This window comes from Alternaria postmessia, assembly GCF_024291825.1.
Source record: "Alternaria postmessia strain BMP 2775 chromosome Unknown scaffold_115, whole genome shotgun sequence".
Taxonomy (NCBI): Eukaryota; Fungi; Ascomycota; class Dothideomycetes; order Pleosporales; family Pleosporaceae; genus Alternaria; species Alternaria postmessia.
This window is the reverse complement of record NW_026260188.1, coordinates 1-20,434: the sequence shown is the minus strand read 5'-3', so window position 1 is coordinate 20,434 and position 20,434 is coordinate 1. Positions and strand designations below refer to the sequence as shown.

Here is a 20,434-nt window from a genome sequence, read left to right as displayed (position 1 = left end):
TTAACGACCACAGCACCTTAGACTTCCCTCTGCTCAAACTTGATCTTCTTAGCATCTTTACCAAGAGGCGATACGCCCCTTCGCTTGACACCTGCAAGAACATTGTCGGCAGCAGACGCCCTCTCCTTCTTGACCTTGACCTCCTCTTTACCCTTTGTATTCTTCAAGTCATCCTTACCCTTCCCACCTTTCACCCTACCGTTTGGCTGCCAATCCACCAAGTCCACGACCATCGTTTCATGGTACATATCCTTCAACTGCTTTGGAACGTGATTTATGCGCTCCTTGCCAATGATGTCCCACATCCACGCCATGCACTCGCGCATCTTCGGCGCTTCGTTCCGCATCTCAGCGAGAGCATCTTCCATTACTGCGATCTTGTTCTTCAGCGCCTTGATAGCCCGAGGCTGGCCTTGAGGAGGGGTGGCGGGGATGGTGGAGGTGGGGACTGCAGTGTTGCTCTTGAGGATAGGAATGGTACCAGCAGTAGATGATGTGGAAGCGGCCATGGAGGCGGAGACAGCACCACGTTGTGCAAGCGCAGGACCACTGCGAGCAAGTGCAGCAGTCGCAGCTGCAGCATGCCTCCTGGTCAGGTCCAACTATAGAGTCGAAGGTAAGAAGTCAGTGCATGTATCACATGCATTTTGTGTAGTCACAACATACCTCAGCGCGCAGATCAGCATTGACGCGACAGATGCGAAGGCCTTCTTCGGCAATCTCTTGAGGAGTACCATCGTTGACGAGGCGGGTAAGAATTTGCTGGGTGTCAGGGTGGTTGTACATTGTTGCTGAGGAGTGTAGCTCGCGGGTGTATGGAAGTGAGACGTTGATGGCGCGCTCAAGTGCTTTGGGTATGAGAACGGTGCAATCTTTTTTGGGCGATGCGGATGGACTACCTACCAAGGTTCTTGTTAGAACTGTAAGCTTGTAGACACAAAAGGCAGGTTCGTTCGAGGTTCGGTGTTGACAGAAAGCGACCTAATTTGTCATATCGATACCAGACTCAGCCTACTAACAACAGCCAAGTCATGTGTATCATAGGGAAGGAGTTGAGTCGATAGAAAGTAGTGCCACTGCAGCATGGAAGACGCTTTGGAATGCGATGTTATCATAGAACACGATAGCTACAGCGATACTCACTGATGCCGAGGTTTTTCCTCCCGACTTTCGGCAGCCCCATAGAAGTAACTGAAAGCCAATACACTGGACTCTCTTCCTCCACCATCCTGAAAGTCCCTCTTACTGACAACAAATGTCAGTTCGTTTCTACTGTATTCTCTTCCTCCATCCACCAGACTTCCGTCGGACTTTTGAAGCGTATATTGTGCGTTGCCTTGTCGATCTCTAGAAGCATCCCAAACAGTATACATCTCTTGCGATTCAACAGTAAGGTCAGCGAAAAAAGATTTGATTCGAACCATGGTTCCCACTTGATACATCTCATAGAAAGATGTCTGGAGTGTTGTTAGTTCTCAGTTGTTTAATCACCATAAGACTGAATAGGGTGAAGAGCATACATCTTCTAGCGGTTGAGGCGCTTTGGTCTCAACATGTGGCGAGGGCGACTCATCAGCCAAAGACTTCCAGGTATGAATGTCGGGTGTATGTCGAAGCTTCCACTCAGATATATTCTGGGTAGTCGCGACTCTTACGGTACCAGATCCAAGCAACTTTTTTACGTTCTCCAGCATGGTTTCGGCTGGAATAATGTAAAGGTATGGAATTGAGGCATTGCCTGCATATACAACGCCACACAGCTCCTCTCCTCGAACTACCCAAGAGCCCGATAAGCCAGGGGCTATGTGCTGTATTAGTGATATCCTAACGCATCATGAGGCCTTTATCAACATACCCGCCGGCATAGTCACTTCTATCATCCTTGTAAGCATCATAACACCTCCCACAATGATGGGAGCATCGCCTTCTACCATATAGCCCTTCATCGGGACCCTGTAGTCATTTGTACAAATCGTTACATCTCCGGAAGAGAGTTCAGCGGTTGGTGTATGACCTGAGACTGTTTCGAAATCCGACCAACCCTCAACCTGGTATCTGTTACCTAGCTTTGGGAACGATTGCGGTTCGACGAGAGCAAAGTCTGCAGCATCAACAACAGGCTTGTCAACTTTGGTGCCACGGACATACGCGTCGCCTAAATATGCGAAAGTGTTTGGGAATGGTGAGGGCACCCATTCGCGCAGATGCGAACCTCTCAGTATAAGGGGGTCATCTGTTTCGTCCATGACCACGTGCCGAGGGTCCGGGATTCCATGCTTTGTGATAGCGTGAGCAGTTGTGATGGCGAAAAGGTCATCATCCACAAGGATCAAGCCACCAATAGTGGAGTAACACTGGAAGGTACTGCCATCCGATGCTGCCTGCATTGTGAATCTGGCACTGGTACCACATACTGAATCCAAGCTGTTATCCGCACCTCGGATTGCAAACGTGTGTACGCCAACTCCAGAAGAGATTCTCACTCCCGACAGAATTTCTGGGCCGCTTACGGTAACATGAGGTTCTCTCATCTGAAACTTCGCCAGGAACTTGTTGAGGTAGGTTGCATTGCTGATTGAGTTCTTGATGCTACTTTTCGACCTCGTGTCACCGGTCGAAATCCAGATAGTTGGTGTCAACCGGACCTGAGTTCCCTCGAGCAGACCGGCCATACACAAAATGATGGCCGTCAGGTAGTCTGGACTCTTGTTCTTTCGTTTGACGTGTGTATGAAGCATTTCACGAACATGTTTGTCGTCGAACCATTCTCGCACCTCGGTTGGGGGCCGGTGTCGCGACAATAGGCCTATGTAGAGTCCCTCTACCAGGAAGGTCTCGGTTTGTGGAACAAGCAACTCCAGAAGTAGTGGAGCAGGTAGCGGCGTGGGTTCAGGCATCTTTGGTTTTTGTTGTGTGTCCGGACGGCAGCTACAATGAGACAGCGCGAGCATATGTAGAGGATCAGTGGTACCTAGATTGAATTCATACACATCCAGTGGCTCGCACCAAGGGTCAAGGCGATAATCTGTGGCGCCTGTAGATCGCAGCTGGAGATGTTAGCCGTATCACGTAACTGTTGACAACAGTTACTGGCTCTAGCTTCCAGTACCTAGATATATCAGCCATGTATCATAGCTAAGTAGGCATACGACAGGACTCGATATAGCTTCTGGATCAAAGTTGGTACCATTGACTACGCTTGCCGTTCGTGGTGTTAATGAAGGAGGGAATGCGGGGTTCGGCGCAACAAACTAGGAATTTCAGCTGAGATCGTTGGTGGCTTAAACTGGTTAGCGCTAGCAACTCGTGAAGGTGGCATATGTAGGATGACGTCCACAGCACAGGATCAGAAAACGTGTGAACCTAGAAATCCAAAATCTCTAACTCAACCTATCCTCTACATGGAATCGAGAAAACAACAGTATCACTCCGCACGAAACGGCTTTCCATTTGTGTTTCCGAATGACGGTGGATTGGGACTATGTCGCTCGTCAACAAGAGACTATTCTCGGATACACAAGACCTTGGGATAACGCAAAAGTGTGCCCTAATTAATGCTTTCTGGCCTCATTTGAATATTTCGGAGAGTGACTACTTCGAAGACGAATACACAGCTTTGTTTAGCTACTGGGGAGAAACTCTGAGAAGCCTGCGCCCTTTCAGCCACGAGTTCGCGATAGAAGAGTGGGACGGCATACTTGCTATGATTACCCAGTTGAGCTTCGGTAGAGATACAAAGAAGGAGGTGCTGGTGTCCGATCTCAGAAAGCACTATCAAAACATCGGCGACAAAGCTATTGCTTGCTCTATCGAACTTACAGTTCGTCTTTGGATAGGTGTCAACGTGCGCTCCAAGGGATTATTTGTTGGACCGGAAAAGTCGAGAGTGTCTTACATCCGATGGCAAGATGACCACTCACTGAAAGAAATGGTTGCTGCACCATTCATTAACAGCAAAAGGAAAGCGCGTACTGCACCAATGTTCCTGTTCGACGATTCATTTACAGCTGTGGGCCTGAAGGACATATGTCGATTAGAGATACTATGGACCGATAATTTAGCGGATCATTTGAGACTACACGGGTCTCGGGGGGAGCGTCAACTGTCAATCTACAAACACAAAATCTGCCTAATAAACCACCGAAAAGAACCCGAACCAATGCTCATTCCAAGGGATCTTCTAGACGAGACCATTTGTACTCTTGAACTCCTATTCCCTGAGGGTGACGAACCGACAGAGACCTTCTTGAACGACGAAAAGGTCCAGATGTGGATAGAGAACTCAATTGATATACCTCAAGCGACCGAACTCGATGACTTTGAATTCTGGAGGAGTCGTCTGTCACAACTGCTGAGTTTGTTCTATGGACCTCCGGAAACTGTACGTCAAACTCTACTGGATAGAAGAAATACCGCCCAATTCGCAACCATATGGGTGGCCATTTTCGGAGTTTTCTTCTTGACAATCCTCTTTGGCGTCCTCTCGACGGTCTACTCAGCCAAGCAGTACAGCGTAGCAGTAGATTCGTACAAACTTGCCATCGCGCAAGCGTGTCAACAAACATCCCAACCATTGCCAGGATATTGCACGTAGCATACTGCAAGCTTCCTCTACGGATTCTGCAGCGCCACGACGATACCAAAACACGGAAAGAAAACAAGATCAACGAATGTCCGCACAGATGAAAGGATTGTTCAGTACGAGGCTGCCGATGCGATGATATATCTCTCTTCTCGTAGTTAAATCGATCGATAGACCCAAACTAATGCTACGGTTTTTTACCGCACCTTTACTTCTCTCGCTCAATCTCGCAACTATGCTTCCAGTAAATGTACAATGCAAACGCTGCCATTCCATACACTCTTCCTCCCCGTAAAACGATATAACGCCCATTGCTATACAACCCACGATTCTCTCCCCACTCTTGCCAAGTTGCGAGACCATCTAGCCCTCAGCCACAGAACTCCAACTACGAGTCCCTCCTTCTTCTGGGAGGTGGACTACTATCATCCCTCTTAATCCTTGGCGGTGGACTCTCACTGTATTCCCTCTTTACCGCTTTCCCCTTTCCATTAACACCTCTCTCGGGCGGTGGGCTACTAGAATCCCTCCTGCGACGCGGCGGCGGACTATCACTAACGTCCCTCGCTCTCCCCTTTCCTTTGGATGGCGGTGGACTACTAGAATCGCGTCGACGACGCGGTGGGGGAGATGGCGAGCGAGACGGGGATGTCGAGTACTTTCGACTACGGCGCGGAGGTGGAGAGCGGGATATGGAACCAGATGGGCTACGTCCGCGACGTGTTGATTTGCCCTTTGGCGGTGGGGAACGAGATCGGGATACCGAGGATGAGGGGCTGCGACCGCGTTTCCTGGGTGCCGGGGAGCGTGATCGAGAGAGGGAGGATGAGTAGGAGCGCTTGCTCTTGAGTTTGCGGGGGGCTGGGGAACGGGATCGTGATCGAGAGCGGGATGCGGAGCTGTAAGAGCCGCTTCTGCCACGACCTCCACGTTTGCGATCTGGCGAAGGGCTGCGTGTGTACGAACGGCCTCTTGAGCTAGATCTGGATCTAGATCTTGAGTCGTCACGCCTTCTGCGAACCGGGCTGCGGGATCGCGAGTAGCTGCTTGAAGTGTAGCTTGATCTTGATGAAACACTGCGATCGTCTGAGTCGCTTTCTGGCTCGGGAAGTGGCTTAGGCTTGGGCGCACTGTTCTTGAGCCAGTCGCGCATGCCTTCAGTAAGCACACCCATACCGATGGCTGTGAAGAAGTTGATTGAGAAGCGTGTCTTGCTCTGATCGTCTGCATCGGTGGGGAAGATACCAGTAAGACTGTCCTGCAGCATAGGGTCCTTGAAGCGCTCTACAACCACCTTTTGACCAAGTGAGGCCAGGAGCTCTTCAAACAGAATCTTGACGAAGATACGTGAACTGGATGTGGTGTCCTCCTCCGTCATCTTGACCACCTGGAAGACGTGCCAACCGATACCATCAGACGCTAGTAGATGGGCGAAGAACTGTGCGATGATGCGAAGGCGATTCGTTTCGAAACGGTGGATAGTCTCGTAGTAGTGGGCGAAGCCTTCCTCGAAAAGGTCGGTCCACATCCTGTTCAACTTGCAGAAGCGCTCTCCGATCATGCCGTAAAACTTCTCGTATGTGCGCTCCTGACTTGCGCACTCGACGATCATCGTTGTGAGCTCGTTTTCCAACCCATGCGGTAGATTGATGCGCATAAGCTTGTGCACACACTCCTCGAAACCACCACTACTCTTGATGGTCAAGTAAATAGTTCGGCGCAGGTTGACAAGGTCCGCGTTGGTCTGGTCCTTGACATCCATGGCCTTCACTTCTTCGTCTTCCTCATCCTCAGACGATGCATCCGTGTATTCGTCTTCATCGCTACCCTCCTCTTCGCCCAAAATCTCAGCCTTGATCTTCGCGTACTCTTCCTCATGCGCTTCGTAATCCGGATCAACCTTGAAGATGTTCAGACCGTCCTCGACCTTCAAATCGCCCTCAAGCGTGTGGTTGTGGGTAATCTGATCCTCTTCCTCCACCAGATCCAGGTCTTCCCTTATGACAGGGTTGTCCTTGTACTTTGTGCGCCGAACCTCGAAGAGAACCTCAATCATATACTGTGTTCGCTTGTCGATGTCGGCTTCGTGGAGGATGTTGCGCATCTGGTCGAAGATGGCATTGGCGATCGCAGGCTTCATCTCGTCGAGGAAAGCGCCGACCTCTTTCATGATACCGACTGCGATCTCAACAGAGTCATCGGAGGGCTTGTTGAGCAGGAGAAGCAGGATCTCGGCGATCAAGATCTCGTGGACGACTTGCGTGTTGACGAGGTGCGAAAGGAACATGGTGCTCGATAGCGCGACAGCCTTGTCGTTTCTCCTGAAGCCCTTCCTGAACTGCACAATCAAACGTCGAACCAGCAGATCGCCAACTTGAGGCAACTTTGTGTTGACAATGGCGACCATCGCTGCGTAGATGGGCGTGAAGGGCAGACTGGCTGCTTGCGCCTTCATAATAGCTCTGCAGAACAGACCGCGCCCGCGCACCAGGTTCTCCGAGAACAGCTCCGGCACTATCATCTTGATGTTTGCCGTATTCGTCTTGTTGATCAAACCCTGGATCGACTTCTTGAGCGCCTCCCAAGCCATGCGCTGGAACTCGGGACTCTTCTTGTCGGTAATCGACTTTTGCATCTCGCGCAGTCGCGCAGGAGGGATGTACGCGCCTCCAGCACGTGTCTTTGAATCGTCAACCGGCAGCTTGCGGTTCGCGCTGAAGGCATTCTTGAAGAGGTTCAATCGCGAGTCATCCTCGGGGAGGTCGTCGGTCGTGGGCTTTGGCGCCGGGCGACGGCCTGAGCCCCCATTGCGACGGTCATCCTCTTCGTCGTCTCTCCTACTTCTCTTCGATGGCCCAGCACTCGGTCCGTCGTATGGTGAGCGCTCGCGTTTGCGCGGAACTTCCTTGGCGTCGTCGTCGAGCTCCGGCTCCGGCGAAGGCAGTCGAACGGCAGATGCGACTTCCATTCTCGGTCAGCGGGTCGTGTCGAGGGTGAAGGATGTCGGTGGTGAGGCGTGAGTGACGCGCTTCGCAAAAGTTTAGCTCGCAGGCGGTTGGGCGATCCAAGGTTGCGGCGAACGGGCCGCGATTTCACCGACAGGGGTCCTTAGCTTGGCGCGACTTTGGGGGGGAAGGGACAGCGAGGTGATTGCAACCACCAATTACTCCAAGCTAATACACTCGTTCACTCCTTCGCCAAACTTCACAATGGCATGTTGCAATCCCTCAAGTGAAAGACTATGATCACTGACAATAGGAAGGCCGATCGCCTTGTAGGTCTCAGCATGCTCGTCGCAGCGACTGCCATCTTCGTCTACTACACTGTGTGGACTCTGTTCATGGTATGCTTTTACACTTCTGCTTAGTTCTGCAACATGTCCTAACTCTATGCAGCCCTTCGTGGATGACGACCACATCCTTCACTCCCTCTTCCTGCCACGCGTCTGGGCCATCCGCATTCCCGTCATCCTCATCATCCTCGGTACCACCGTCGTCGGTAGCTTCCTCTCGGTAGTCATGATAAGGAGCAACCGGAAGAAGGCGCTCAAGGCCAAGCAGAAGAAGGCCTCATAGAAGGGAGACACGAGCGCTTGCATCGCGGATGTCGAGCTTCATCTTCCAAGATAGGAGTAAAAGTTCAGGAGGGCGCGACAACATTGGATTGCGCCTGTGTAATTGGCTTGGTGGCTGTGAAATGAATATGGAATTGTCCTTCAGACTTTTACTCTTGCCCATATGACGTTGCAGTTCTTTCCCATGTTGGCCTTATGAAGTGAAGCGGCTCTGGTATGCGACAGATGACATTGGTGAATAGGAGTAAAGCTTGGAGCGGACACATGAATGTTCATTGCGCCACCAAACTTCTTCTGATGGCTAGACAGACGAATGCATGATAACTTCGTTCAAACATGCATTGCCATATATGCACTACATGATGTTACAATTCTCCTCAGTAATGATAACCGGTCCTCCTTCTCCTCCCTCCTCACCTCCACCCTGCCCCCTCGCAATATGCCTCGCCAACTGCGCGAAAACAGCCTGACTGATGAAATAATCATCCCTCCCGCCCTTCCTATCCATATCATTCTGGCTCGTAATCTGATAACTCTGGTGCATCCTCTTCCGACTGCTCAGTCCACCAGGCGCAACTTCGTCATCGCTGTCACTGGGAGCGTCGACTGCAGGCTCACTACCAGTAGCCTCAGCAGAAGGCTCGGCGGCGCGGTTACGCCGTCTACGGCCAAAATTGAGACTGGAAAAGGAACCTGGGTCAGATGATTGCACACCGACGCCTTTGCGTGCGTTACGCTGCAGGTGGGCGTCTGGAGAGAAGATCTTGATCGTGTGGTCGATACCGGAAACTGCCATTGTGGGTTCGTATGGGTGACCTGTTCAAACCATGTTAGACTCTTTCCTCTCTCTCTATACTTGAGTATACGAAACTTACCCTGAACAACATTCACCACCTCACCATCTCCCTCCAAGATGTTGACAAGCTCTGCTGTTTTGCGATCCCAAATGAAAACGTGCCCAGAGTCACTCCCGCTGACGACGTATTCGTCTTGCAGGCCGAAATAGTTCACATCCTTGACTGTCTTGACGTTGCAATGGCCGGTGTAGACACGTGTATGGGGTACACAAGGGACGTCGCGCTCGACTCTCCATCGCCTGTAACGACTACGGCTGAAGTCTGATCGCCAGAGCATGTGTCCGGATCGTGTACGTTGGAGTCCTTCTTCGTCGACCGAGTCAGAGTCGTCATCGTCTTCTTGTTCTCCATCGTCTGAGTCTGCATCACCGTCGGTGTCGTCTTCGTCATCATCTTCTTCTTCTTCTTCGTCGTCTTCGTCAGCACTCTCAACGACTACTGATTCCGACTCGTTCGCATGAGAAGCGCTTAAAGTAGCCTCTTCCTGATCGCTGTTTTCTCGTGCTGCTGTGCTGACAAGTTCCGCATCCCGAACCGGCCCTTCATCTACTGTGGTATCAATCTCCTCCTGTCGTTCCCTCAATGCTTTCTCTTCCGCCCTGATCGTCTTATCTGATATACCCTGACCACCAAAGGCGCGATCCACAAAAGCAAACTTAATATCCTTAGCTGCATTGCGTAGTACACCCCTCCCAACTTGATACACCCATCTCCTTCTCGCTGCAGCTCGAGTCTGCGTGGGCTCATTAGAAGATTCCGACTGGGATGTTGAATCTCTCTCGCCAGTAAGATCAGCGAAAGGTACTTTGAGTGCATGACCGAAGGTATCTACAGCCTCGAATTCGGAGTCGAACAATACCCGAGTAGTGTCTGTCTCGAATTTGGAGGCGTCCACGTTGACGATGCTATTATCGCTTGCCAATTCAAGCAGATATGGAACCAACCGCTCCTGGATAGCATCCAAATCAGAATCATATGGGATGGGGAAGCGAGCGCTGCCACTTCGACGCGAAAACCCCTCCACAACTGCAGCAGGGCCACTGTCGATCCACAATAGTATAGCTTTCAGGAAATCATATCCAAACTGTTCGTGTTGTGGAAGCTCGCGTTCTCGCGGCGCCGGTTGTATAGACGCGAAATACTGAGCTATTAGTGCATCGGAGCTGGATCCGGTCAAGAGCTGTCCTCCCAGTACGCGGGCTAACGTCCCAGCTGCTTGCACGAAGCGACGAGAGGCCGCTCTGCTGTCGCGGAGCTTGTTTTGAACTGCGACGTCTACCGGATCTGGGTCGATCGGATAGCCCCAAGTCCTGTCTATGTCATCCATGTCGGACAAGATTGAATGCGCCAGACCTACGATAGATGTGCATGCAAGTCGGAGTCCGGACTCACCGAGCTCTCCAAGCTCAAAGATGTGCTTTGCTATTTTGACAGTTGTGCTTGCAATACGGTAATGATCGGATGCTCGCAGATCATTCAACTCTTCTTGGGTCATGCGGTTCTCCGCAGGAGGATGAATGCGAATATCTTCACTTTGACCGTTTCCGTAGGTCACTCGGAGTGCCAGGTCCTCATCAGCACTTGCGGTTCGTGCTCTTGACTCTGCTCTCTCCACTCCTTCTTGTGACAAGGTGCTAGACTTTGGTCGCTTGCGCTTCCTACTTGTGTCCTTCACACGATTGCTAGATCCACTATTTGACGTCTTGACGGGTTTCACATTCTCTCTAGCGTCCGGGGCCCTCAGGATGTCGAAACTGTAAATGTGATCCTGAGACCAACTCACGATGAGCTCATTTGGCTCAGCATCACTAATCTTGCATGCTGTAATGTGACCGCCATCGCTTCTGTTCATGCGACGCTTCCCGTGAGGCGCAAATTTCTTGACGCATTGTGTTGCCTTTCCTAACAGCTCTTCATCATTTTCACTCCAGTTTCCTGGACTAGAAAGTCTGGATCCCCGCTCGTTGTTGATGTCACGACCGAGCATACGTCGATCATGTAAGAAGCAATGGAGATGCGCTCCACCTAATGCGATGTAGTGCGGCTGACTAGGCGAGCAAGATACTGTGTTGAGATCCAGTCCATACCTGCCATACGAGATGAGTGGCGGCGGAATACTGTCTGATGCGTCTTCGTCTCTCGCCCACGCAGGTAGCATGGTGTCTCGTGCAGGCGGATATGCCCTTGAAGGTTGTCGTACATCCCACTGCCGTACCTCTCCATCGTTTGAGCATGTAAGGAAGTAGAAGGGATTGTCTTCGGTGACAATGCGCTTGACAGTGTCAGTGTGGCAACGGAATGCCTTTGCGTTGGTATCAGCTTCTGTGAGCGTCACTCTGCTTCGTGCTCTGGCTGCATTCCCTCCGCTGTTGGATCTGCCAGTAGACCAGAGGGCCGAGTGCCCTGAGTGTTCGATATCGAATATCCTTACATCGTCTGTTGCGCTCACAATGGTGCGATCGTTCGAGTAGGGCATGAACTTCACCGAGAAGATGTTGGACCGGTGACCCGTCTCGATAGAAGTAGTGAGGCTGAACTGCGAGGTGGACGATTCGGGGTGGTACGAGTGGATGTTGATGCGATGGTCGTCGGAGCCAGAGGCGAGTAGGCGGCCTGAGGTTGACCAACTGATAGAGTCAGGTCATGTCACCGATGTTCACGTAGGGTAATGGCATACCTAAGAGCATTGACGCATCCGTTGTGGCCTTCTAGCTCGTTCACAATGTCAAGGTCGTTAATCCATTTGCGATCACCGTATATCGATCGAATGTCGGAGTATTTTCTGGGCTGTTGTCCGACTTCGCGCTTGAGCAAGCGGTCGTAGACTGTGTACTTCATCTTGACACGCTATATGGCTTGCCAGAAGCTTATATGGGTTTGGTGAGAGTAGCTCGAGGAAGAAGCGGAGAGGCAAATGCTAGGTGAAAGGTGATGTTTCTACAAACAGCTAGGCGAACGCAAGGTGAGGCTGCGAGTTTCAGTCAGGTGGAACAATACGTAAGTGGAATGGCTTCTGTATGGGCATCGCGGCGCTCTGACGGTCGAGTTTGTTGCGTCGACAAAGGCTGCGCGTTTGCGTGGATTTGGTGTTCGCGAGGGAATGACGAAAGGTGACTGGGCTGTCTCCACCACGTTTCGAAGCTCCAAGCTTCTCCCCCGCGGCCTCCCGCGGCCGATCCGCAACCCTCGTCTTCCGCCTGCATCATTAATAAGCCATTGCCAGCTTGCTATTACCACACACTCCAAGCGGAGCATTGCAGGGGCGTTTACATGGACATTCAAACACGAAGAACGTCGTCAATGAACACGTCAAGGAACAGTTCAAGCAACAGAGAGCGAAAATCGCGCGTACTCGCATGACATACAACTATGTATAGTGGTATCTAAAAAACGTACGAAATGACATGAGAAACGTAAACATCAGAACAACTCTCCAACCATCACATCTCAAATTTATAGAACAAGAACGGCACCAACAACACCAACAACCATCATGAATCCAGCACCAGCACGGCTAGCAGCACCGGTGAACTCCGCTGGCATGGAAGGGTAAGCGGAACCGACACCAGTGCCGGTAGGCATAGACGCGTAGCTGCTGGCAGAGCCGGCAGGGACGTAAGGCGCACCTCCAGCGCTGACCGTTGGGTAAGGAGCGGGAGCGTAAGTGGGAACGGCGACCTTGGAGAGGGTGGAGGTAACGCGGACGGTGCTGGTAACCTCCTGCTCGACAGGCTTCTTGGGGTACTCGGAAGCGATGGGTGCAGATGGGTAGCCAGCGGCGGCAGAGGAAGAAGCTGGCTTGGGTGCCTCGGGCATGGCAGGATGTTCAGCCGCCTTGGAGGCTTCAGGAACGGCAGGGTAGGCGGGCATGGATCCCTGAGGAGCAGATGGGTAGTCCGCAGCCTTTGAAGCCTCAGGGACGGATGGGTATTCAGCGGCCTTGGAGGAGTGGGGAGCGGCAGGGTACGCAGGCATCGATGCCTCAGGGACAGAGGGGTACTCGGCGCCCTTGGAAGCCTCAGGAACAGCTGAGTACTCGGCAGCCTTGGAAGGCTTAGGAGCAGCTGGGTATGCGGGCATAGATGCCTCAGGGACGGCAGGGTATCCAGGCTTGCCAGAGGACACGGGCTTGGCAGGGTAGTCCGCAGGGTATGCGACGGAAGGAGCGGACGATGGGTATGCGGGCATGCTGGTAGGCGTCACGATGGGCTTAGTAAGGGTCACGGTAACGGTGCTGGCAGTGTAGACACTGGTGGTCCAACCCTCAGGCACGTCGGCCGAGCCGGTGGGCTTCGCGGCGCACTTGGTGCAGACGGTTGTCCAGTATGTGGTGGTGACGGTAGTCAGACCAGTAGGGCAGACATCGACGTAGGTAGCTATCAGATGTTAGCGAATAGTAAGTGGATGTTTGGGCTCGCTATAAACTTACTAGTGATGACAGTGGCGGTGGTGGAGCCAGTAGGAGCACTGGGGTACTCAGAGTACTCAGGCTTCTTCGTAACCGATGGAACGCTCTCGTAGCCAGTGCTTGACTCAGCGTCGCTCTTGGAGCTCTCAGCGGGATACTCGGGGTAGTCCGCACCCTTGCTAGCAGAGTAGGTCGAGGTGGGGTACACCGGGGATGCAGTAGAGTAGACACCAGATGAGTATACGACAGATGACACTGAGTAGACATCGCTGGAGCTAGCGCCAGTGGAGTATGCAACGCTGGAGGTGCTGCAAGAAGTCGAAGAGACGCCCTCAGGGGTAGTCGCGGAGACAGTGTCAGTGGGGTACTTGTCGGTGGAGGCAGAGGTCTCGCTCGAGGGAACGTAGACAGAGCTGCTAACAGTCTCAGATGCGGAGATCGTGGCAATGGACGACGGCTCAATGAAGGTGCTGCTGACAGTCTCGACAGAGCTCGGGGTCTCGGTCGGGTAAGGCACGTATACTGAGCTACCCTCCTTTGTGGCAGAGATGGTGTCAATGGAAGAAGACTCAGTCGCGGAGCTGCTGATGGTCTCAACAGAGCTGGCAGACTCAGTCGGGTAAGGCACGTAGGCTGACTCGCTGCTAGAGGCAGACGCAGAGATCGTTGCGATGGAAGATGGCTCGATCAGGGTGCTGCTGACAGTCTCGGCGGAGCTGGCGCTCTTGGTAGAGACAGTTTCGTATGCTGAGCTACTGCTGCTGCTGCTGGAAATCGAGCTGGATGTGACGTATGCAGACGAAGAAATCATGCTTGAGGTAACGTAAGCAGAAGATGAGGTCTTGCTGCTGGTGATCATGGTGCTGAGGGTAGGAGTGCTGGAAGGGATCTTGCTGCTCGAGACAGGAGTAGAGGACGAGATCTTGCTGCTCGAGATAGGAGTGGAGGACGAGATCTTGGTGGACGAGCTCTTGGTGGAAGTAACAGGGGTGTTGGAAGGTGTCTTGGTGGAAGAGGTCTTAGTAGAGGTTGTTGAAGACCTGGTGCTGGAAGACACGATAGGCTTGTAGTTCTTCAAGAAGGTACCCTCGACAGCATACTTCATCCAAGTACCGTAGGACCGACCGTATGTTGGGTTCCTGACGGAAACGGAGGCCTCCCAGAGCATCACACCGCCGAAATTGGTGTTGCCCTTGTACTTCGTAATCAGGGTGTTCGCATCTTCGGGCGTGAGGTAGTCTTCCTTGTGGGTGGGGAGACCATCCGGACCTGCGGCCAATCCAATGTAGAACTTGAGGTTGGGGTTCGCAGAGGCCTTGATCTCGGAGATCCATTTGTCGAAAGTGAAGGTGCCAGTCTTCTTGTCCTTGATATCTTGGACGGCCTGAGCGGCAGAGCAGACTCGGGTGTTGTAGAACTGAGTGAAGATAAAGTCGAAGGGAACGGCCTTGAGGACCGGTGAGATCCTGACGTCTGGGACAACGCACTGAGGTGCGGCGGAGAGAAGCATCTTCGAGTTGCTCTTGACGTACTTGCCGAAGACGTCGTAGTTCTTGTAAATGTACTCAGCTGAAGGCATGTCGTAGGTTTGTGCCTCGAGATCGAGGTCAAAACCGTCAACGACGGCATCGCCGAAAGGACGAGGCCTGCCAGCCGCCTTCCAGGCGGCGGTGGGAGGACCATAGGCTCCGATCAGGAATTGGGCAGTCCATGTAGCGACCTCAGGGGATGGCAGATAGTAGTCAGTAGGCCAACCACCACCGAGAGAGAGCATGACCTTCTTGCCGCTCTTCTGGCAAGCAGTGATAGCATCTCCCACGCCAGGGCATGAGCTGTAAAGCTTGCTGTCCTTCTTCAGAACCGGGTCGTAGTATACTTCGCTACCACACGCGTTGGCGTGGTTGCTTCCCGGGTATGAGCCTACTACCGAAGGGAATGCGTTGATGACTGTCATTCAATGCCATTAGCATTGCTTCCAAGTCTAGAGGAGAATCCTGATCCACTGATGGAGATATATCATTACTTACAGCCAATGTTGACGATATCGATGTTTGGATCAGCGCAGACCTCGGACAGTGGAATCTGAGCGTTTCCTTGTCCCCAGTACATAGCAATGTTCGTCTTAGCAGCATTGTCGAAAGCCGCCGAGACACCAGAGGCAAGAAGCCCAGCTGCGAAAGCAGCGCGAGTGAAGGTTGAGGGAGACATGATTATGGGATTAACAGTATTAGCAACGATATGCAATTTTCAATGATAGGACGGCCGGAGGCCAGTAAAGATCGTGATGAGCGGACTCAACGAAAGGACGCAAGCAAAAATGCTGCAATTAGGATGTAGTCTCGAAAGAGTGACTTGACGACGAACTGGAAAGCAGTGCGACTGACGATAAGAAAAGAGGACATGGGAGATTGCGCTATATCTAGTCTTGGCCCACAGGGCTGTACCTGCATGAGCGAGATGGAACGGACGTTGACTGTGCCGCCTAGTAGCATGAAGCCCATCGTGCAGAATGAGACGGCATCGTGTACCTGCAGAAACAGGACGATGGCTGCCGTAGTTCCATGCCATTGGTAGAGGTGCCTGGATTCTAGCCGCTTCCGGTCTGAAGTATCGTAGGGCGTCCAACTGTACCTGCGCCTGCGCGAGCGCTAAGCATTAACATGGCTTTTGGAAACGCTTCCATGTGACGCCTTACCCTAGCTTCAAGACCGGTGAATGGGCCGTGTCTGAGTATCGATAGCATCAATCTCGGTTAAATCGTAGAGAGGGTTCCTTCGAGCGTCAGCAAAAGGAAGGAGAGTGGGTGGTGCCTGGAATAATGGCTCAGAACGATCAGTCGGTCCTGCGTCCCGGTGGCGTGGTTGTTCTTTGTTGCATTATACGAGCTGGCACATAAAGACAGCGACTTCTGCTCGTGATGATATTACATCTTGCGATGGATCGGCAATGCCGGTTGAGTTGGCCAGAGAATGGTATGGTACCACAACGGTCTCCTGAATATGCAGTCGGGACAATGTAAACACCGGGTCTTTGGGTGGCTGCCTGCAGGAATCTTCTCATGGCGGCTTGGGTGCAGTGGTTTCATCCCAATGGGGGAACGAGTCCGAGTGAACTGGTGTTGGTTGTGATTGAAGAGGCGTCGGCTACGGCTCAAGCGATGGCTAAGTCAGGGGCACCGAGCGTCAACCATGCCGTTTTGGGACAAGCACTTTCAGCCCTGTCAGAATCGCATCCTTCAACGAGGGTCTCTTTCTCTCCCCGCCCGCCCGCCCTTGCTCTTTGTGCGGGCAACATATTATACAAATACGAGATATTCTCGAGCGCTCTAGTCTTGTTGTTTCGGGCGATCCCTTCGAATATCATCTTATCCGCCTGATGTTCCTTCTCCGTCTGATGAGCCAAGACTGACGATAGGTTATTCTTGGTGGAGACATGTGGTGGGTCTAGCCTCGGACCAGTTTTTCCTGCGGGAGGTCCGCGACAAACGCTATCCATCGAATTCGCGAAAACGACACGTCCAGGGAGCTAGCACACGCGCTGCTATGGGACCCGTGGTTTGAGGATAACGGGAGCTATCGAAAGCGCAGAACGACATGAGTTGTAAGGCAAAGACTTGTCGTGCTCTGACTCATCTGCAGCGCCGAAGCCCCGTTATCATGAGTATGCAGATCTTGTGAGGATGCGACCTCGAGACGAGCACACCTCCGCAGACTGCCTGGCGAGTAGGCTGGAGTTAGAATGCGAACATACTGCACTGAAGCCTGCCTTGGTGAATTTTTGACTAAAATGATACGTGCTGCGAGCAATCCAGGGACTGAGGTGAGTTGCGCAATCGGTACGAGCCCTGGAGGTGATTTGCAGACCCGCGGCGGGTGCTGGCGCAAATCATGAGCTGGCGTTCGCCGATCCTTATCAAATACGACTGCGCGGCAAACTCTTTGCGAGCTTAAGCAGACTTCACATTGCCTTTGGAGAAGCTATCGCGATGGACTCAGTGATATTAAATTCTCATATGTCTATTATTACTCATTAGGGATCAGAAAGTCGTTTCTCTGTACACGGTCTCTTAATTCATGCAGTAAAACCCCCCGCCCTCCACTGTGCACCAACCGACAGCCCTACACTTATTACATCTCCATCATCAGACAACAGCGAAGCGACTCCGCTGTCGTAACGTCTTGCCAAACCTGTAAAGTGCAAAGATGCCGAACGAGCACAGCACCATGCAGCCTGCCAGCAAACTCACACCACCATCGATCCCAATACCCTGGAACATGGGCCTTGCGAATAGGATCGCCGCAAATGCAAACGCGCTTCTGCTCAAACTATTGGCGCTGAAGATACTGGCTGCGTATGTCGGGTAGATGTTGGGAATGTAGAGCAGGACACTCTGAGCGATGAAGTAGATGCCAAAACATGTAAGACTGAGGCCAATGGTGGGCACCATCCAATGGACCGAGGGTCTAGACGCCCATGCGAAGATGAACAGGCCCACTGCAATAACGGGACTGGCGACCATACCGGGCCATAGATGGTTTTCGAGTTCTCCGAACGTCCCATTCATAAGGCGTGGGAAAACGCGGTACTTGAGGTATAGCACATGCGCAGCAAAGGCGGAAAGACAGGCTGGAAGGATGCAGAGGAAGATAAGGCCTGTGGACTCAGCATTGAAGCCGTAGTAGACGGGATACACGAGAGGCAAAGACTAAGATGGATGCGTCAGCAGTGTTGTCTGTGATCTGACCAAGATGGGTACTTACCTCGAAGAACGAGTAGTAGATGCCATAGCATAAGCCCATGTACACCGTGGTGAACAAGATAGCAGGATCCAAGGCGTTAATCTCCCAAGGCTTGACAAGCGCGTCGAACAGCAAGCTACTAACTTTCATATCCCTCTGCTTTCGCTCCGAGGCCGACATCAACTCTTGGTTTCCGGTATCCTCTCGCATGCGCTTTGCTTTGTAGTACAGGATGGTGGGTCCTGAGCTCTCTGGTAAAACCAAGAGTATGGCGAGGTATACGGGACCGGCAATAATGAGCAGCTCCCAGCTCGAGAAGCGCCAGCCCAAGTCCTTGACGGCATATGAAGATAGAGTCGGGCCAAGCGCAGGTCCCAAGGTTGCGACGGCAGCCCAAAGGGCGACAGCGAAGGGGAACTCCGCCATGGTCCAGATGTCGCCGAGAGACGCACCAGCGGTGGCAAGACAGGGCGAAGCCATGACTAAATGTGAAAGTAGGAAGTCAGTATATATCTCATAAGCAGACCGAGAAGGGGTCGTGCTTACATCCCAGGAGGAAACGCAGTACCATCAGACCAGCGAAGTTGTCCACCAGCGCGGTTGGTATGCACAAGATGATGAAGAAGAAACCAGATATCGCGTACGGAGGGTTTCTGCCTATAGCCGGTACTTCGGACAGTGGTGAGAAGAGCAGGCATCCGATACCGTAACCCAGCACGTAGAGCGCAATACCCAGCGAGGCAGCGACGTGGCTGACGTCAAACTTGTCCATGACAGCTTGTTGTGAGGACGTGTATATTGAGGAGCCGACGTACACGGCGAAGGTGTAGACGCAGAGCAAGACCGTCACGAGTATCTTGTGGGATTGAGGCCAGTTCTGAGGATTGCTTGGGTCGCTTGGTCCATTCCAATCGACAAGCGTGGTCTGATGCTGCTTAAGCTCTGCTCCAACAGCTGCATCTGTGATAACATCTTCTTTTGGGAAGGGGAGGTCGTCGGTCGATGATGAAGCAGATATCGGCTTTGCTGTTGTGCGGGTATAGTCGAATTTGCGATGCTTAATGTAATGTGCTAAGGTCCCAACGCTAGAATGTTTGAAGAGGTATGACATTTTGGCGATGTTATTGTAGAGGCTGTGCAATTGGAAGGAGATACTAGGGGGATAAGGAAGTATGTATATAGCTAGTAGTAGCAACCCAGGAGTGGCAGGTGAGGGTAAGTTGAAAAGCCGTCAAGGGAAGCGTGCTTGTAGGACAAAAGGTTGAAACGTGGTGATGTTGTACTGGTACAGAGAGCCTGTTCTGTGGGCTTATATCCTTCACTCTGGCTACCACATTAACTCCATGTCTTACATGCCCAGCACGGAAGTTTGTCAGAGTCTCTTGCACATCATGAAGGCATGGCTCTTGGCAGAAGAGAATAACAAAGTCCCACAATATGTCAGCGGAGTCAGAGACGGATATGCCGTACTGTTCGTGTATGTCTCCGATAGCTCCTGAAGCAGTCACAATCTACATGGGTAAGTCTTACCCTCCACCACGTACCGGTAGGCTATAGGACAGAAGTCAGGGAGTCCTTGCTCGACCCGATTTTCGCAGTGTTGCGACTCGTCGACTTCTCTTCTGACAGTAGTTCAACGAAGGTGCGTGTGGTTTTAGCGGAGTAAGCGGACATAAAACGTGATCGGAGGTAAGATCTAATGATTCACCAACCAATGATTGCGACATGTGTAAGGTAAGTAGATAGCAGGGTCTTGTCTAAGCGGACGACCGCGCGGAGAGGTCCGAGATATGTTTGCTTGGTACATGGGATCGGTGTAGTGCAAGCCATGTAAGCCAATGCATTACCCGAAGATGATACCCCTCCGGCCGCGATGCTTGTCAAAAAGCAACACGAAGGCGTGATCAGCACCTAAGAGACCGCCAAAGCATGTTTGGTAAGGTGTAAGTGCGGAGACCTTGACGATGACCTTTCGATTGAAATATTCGTAAAGTTTCGTCCGAAGGCATATAAAGTCTCCGATATTTGTAAGTCGATCCTGTGTGTACCAAAATCCAGGTTCAGTGCGGCTGACCAAAAAAAAAAAGGCTGAACTGTCCAATGTCGCCATTGGAGGTGGCTGTCTGCAGCTTATCCTATTCGTTGGAAACAGAGTTGCTATCAGTCAATCAGTCAGTTGTCAGTTCATCTTTGCGGTTCAAACTGTCAGTCTGGAGGTAGTGAACTGACCTGATTGACTGCCAAGACATTTTTTAGAATCGCGAACTGAGACTG

General features: G+C 52.1%; 7 protein-coding genes across 7 annotated transcripts; 2 read left to right on the top strand and 5 right to left on the bottom strand.

Annotated features, from left to right (window-relative positions):
- Window positions 1-17: 17 nt before the first annotated feature.
- Window positions 18-2,897, bottom strand: J4E82_010196 (uncharacterized protein; the record flags this gene model as incomplete). Its single annotated transcript, XM_051736412.1, has 6 exons — window positions 18-602; window positions 667-848; window positions 1,247-1,457; window positions 1,521-1,801; window positions 1,856-2,381; window positions 2,511-2,897. The coding sequence occupies 6 exons, from the start codon at window positions 2,895-2,897 to the stop codon at window positions 18-20; spliced, it is 2,172 nt and encodes a 723-aa protein (XP_051583823.1).
- A 584-nt stretch (window positions 2,898-3,481) lies between these two features.
- J4E82_010195 (uncharacterized protein) lies at window positions 3,482-4,594 on the top strand (the record flags this gene model as incomplete). The annotated part of the gene is made up of 1 exon (XM_051736411.1): window positions 3,482-4,594. One exon carries the CDS (start codon window positions 3,482-3,484, stop codon window positions 4,592-4,594), a length of 1,113 nt encoding a protein of 370 aa, XP_051583822.1.
- Window positions 4,595-5,586: 992 nt separating this feature from the next.
- CWC22 (pre-mRNA-splicing factor cwc22) lies at window positions 5,587-7,550 on the bottom strand (the record flags this gene model as incomplete). The annotated part of the gene is given in 2 exon segments (XM_051736410.1): window positions 5,587-5,646; window positions 5,658-7,550. 2 exon segments carry the CDS (start codon window positions 7,548-7,550, stop codon window positions 5,587-5,589), a joined length of 1,953 nt encoding a protein of 650 aa, XP_051583821.1.
- Window positions 7,551-7,823: 273 nt separating this feature from the next.
- On the top strand, window positions 7,824-8,157 carry J4E82_010193 (uncharacterized protein; the record flags this gene model as incomplete). The annotated part of the gene is made up of 2 exons (XM_051736409.1): window positions 7,824-7,925; window positions 7,978-8,157. The coding sequence occupies 2 exons, from the start codon at window positions 7,824-7,826 to the stop codon at window positions 8,155-8,157; spliced, it is 282 nt and encodes a 93-aa protein (XP_051583820.1).
- A 354-nt stretch (window positions 8,158-8,511) lies between these two features.
- Window positions 8,512-11,851, bottom strand: J4E82_010192 (uncharacterized protein; the record flags this gene model as incomplete). Its single annotated transcript, XM_051736408.1, has 3 exons — window positions 8,512-8,972; window positions 9,032-11,640; window positions 11,691-11,851. 3 exons carry the CDS (start codon window positions 11,849-11,851, stop codon window positions 8,512-8,514), a joined length of 3,231 nt encoding a protein of 1,076 aa, XP_051583819.1.
- A 615-nt stretch (window positions 11,852-12,466) lies between these two features.
- On the bottom strand, window positions 12,467-15,629 carry J4E82_010191 (uncharacterized protein; the record flags this gene model as incomplete). The annotated part of the gene is made up of 3 exons (XM_051736407.1): window positions 12,467-13,389; window positions 13,443-15,368; window positions 15,449-15,629. The coding sequence occupies 3 exons, from the start codon at window positions 15,627-15,629 to the stop codon at window positions 12,467-12,469; spliced, it is 3,030 nt and encodes a 1,009-aa protein (XP_051583818.1).
- A 1,933-nt stretch (window positions 15,630-17,562) lies between these two features.
- On the bottom strand, window positions 17,563-19,271 carry J4E82_010190 (uncharacterized protein; the record flags this gene model as incomplete). The annotated part of the gene is made up of 3 exons (XM_051736406.1): window positions 17,563-18,126; window positions 18,182-18,642; window positions 18,707-19,271. The coding sequence occupies 3 exons, from the start codon at window positions 19,269-19,271 to the stop codon at window positions 17,563-17,565; spliced, it is 1,590 nt and encodes a 529-aa protein (XP_051583817.1).
- Between the last annotated feature and the right edge of the window lie 1,163 nt (window positions 19,272-20,434).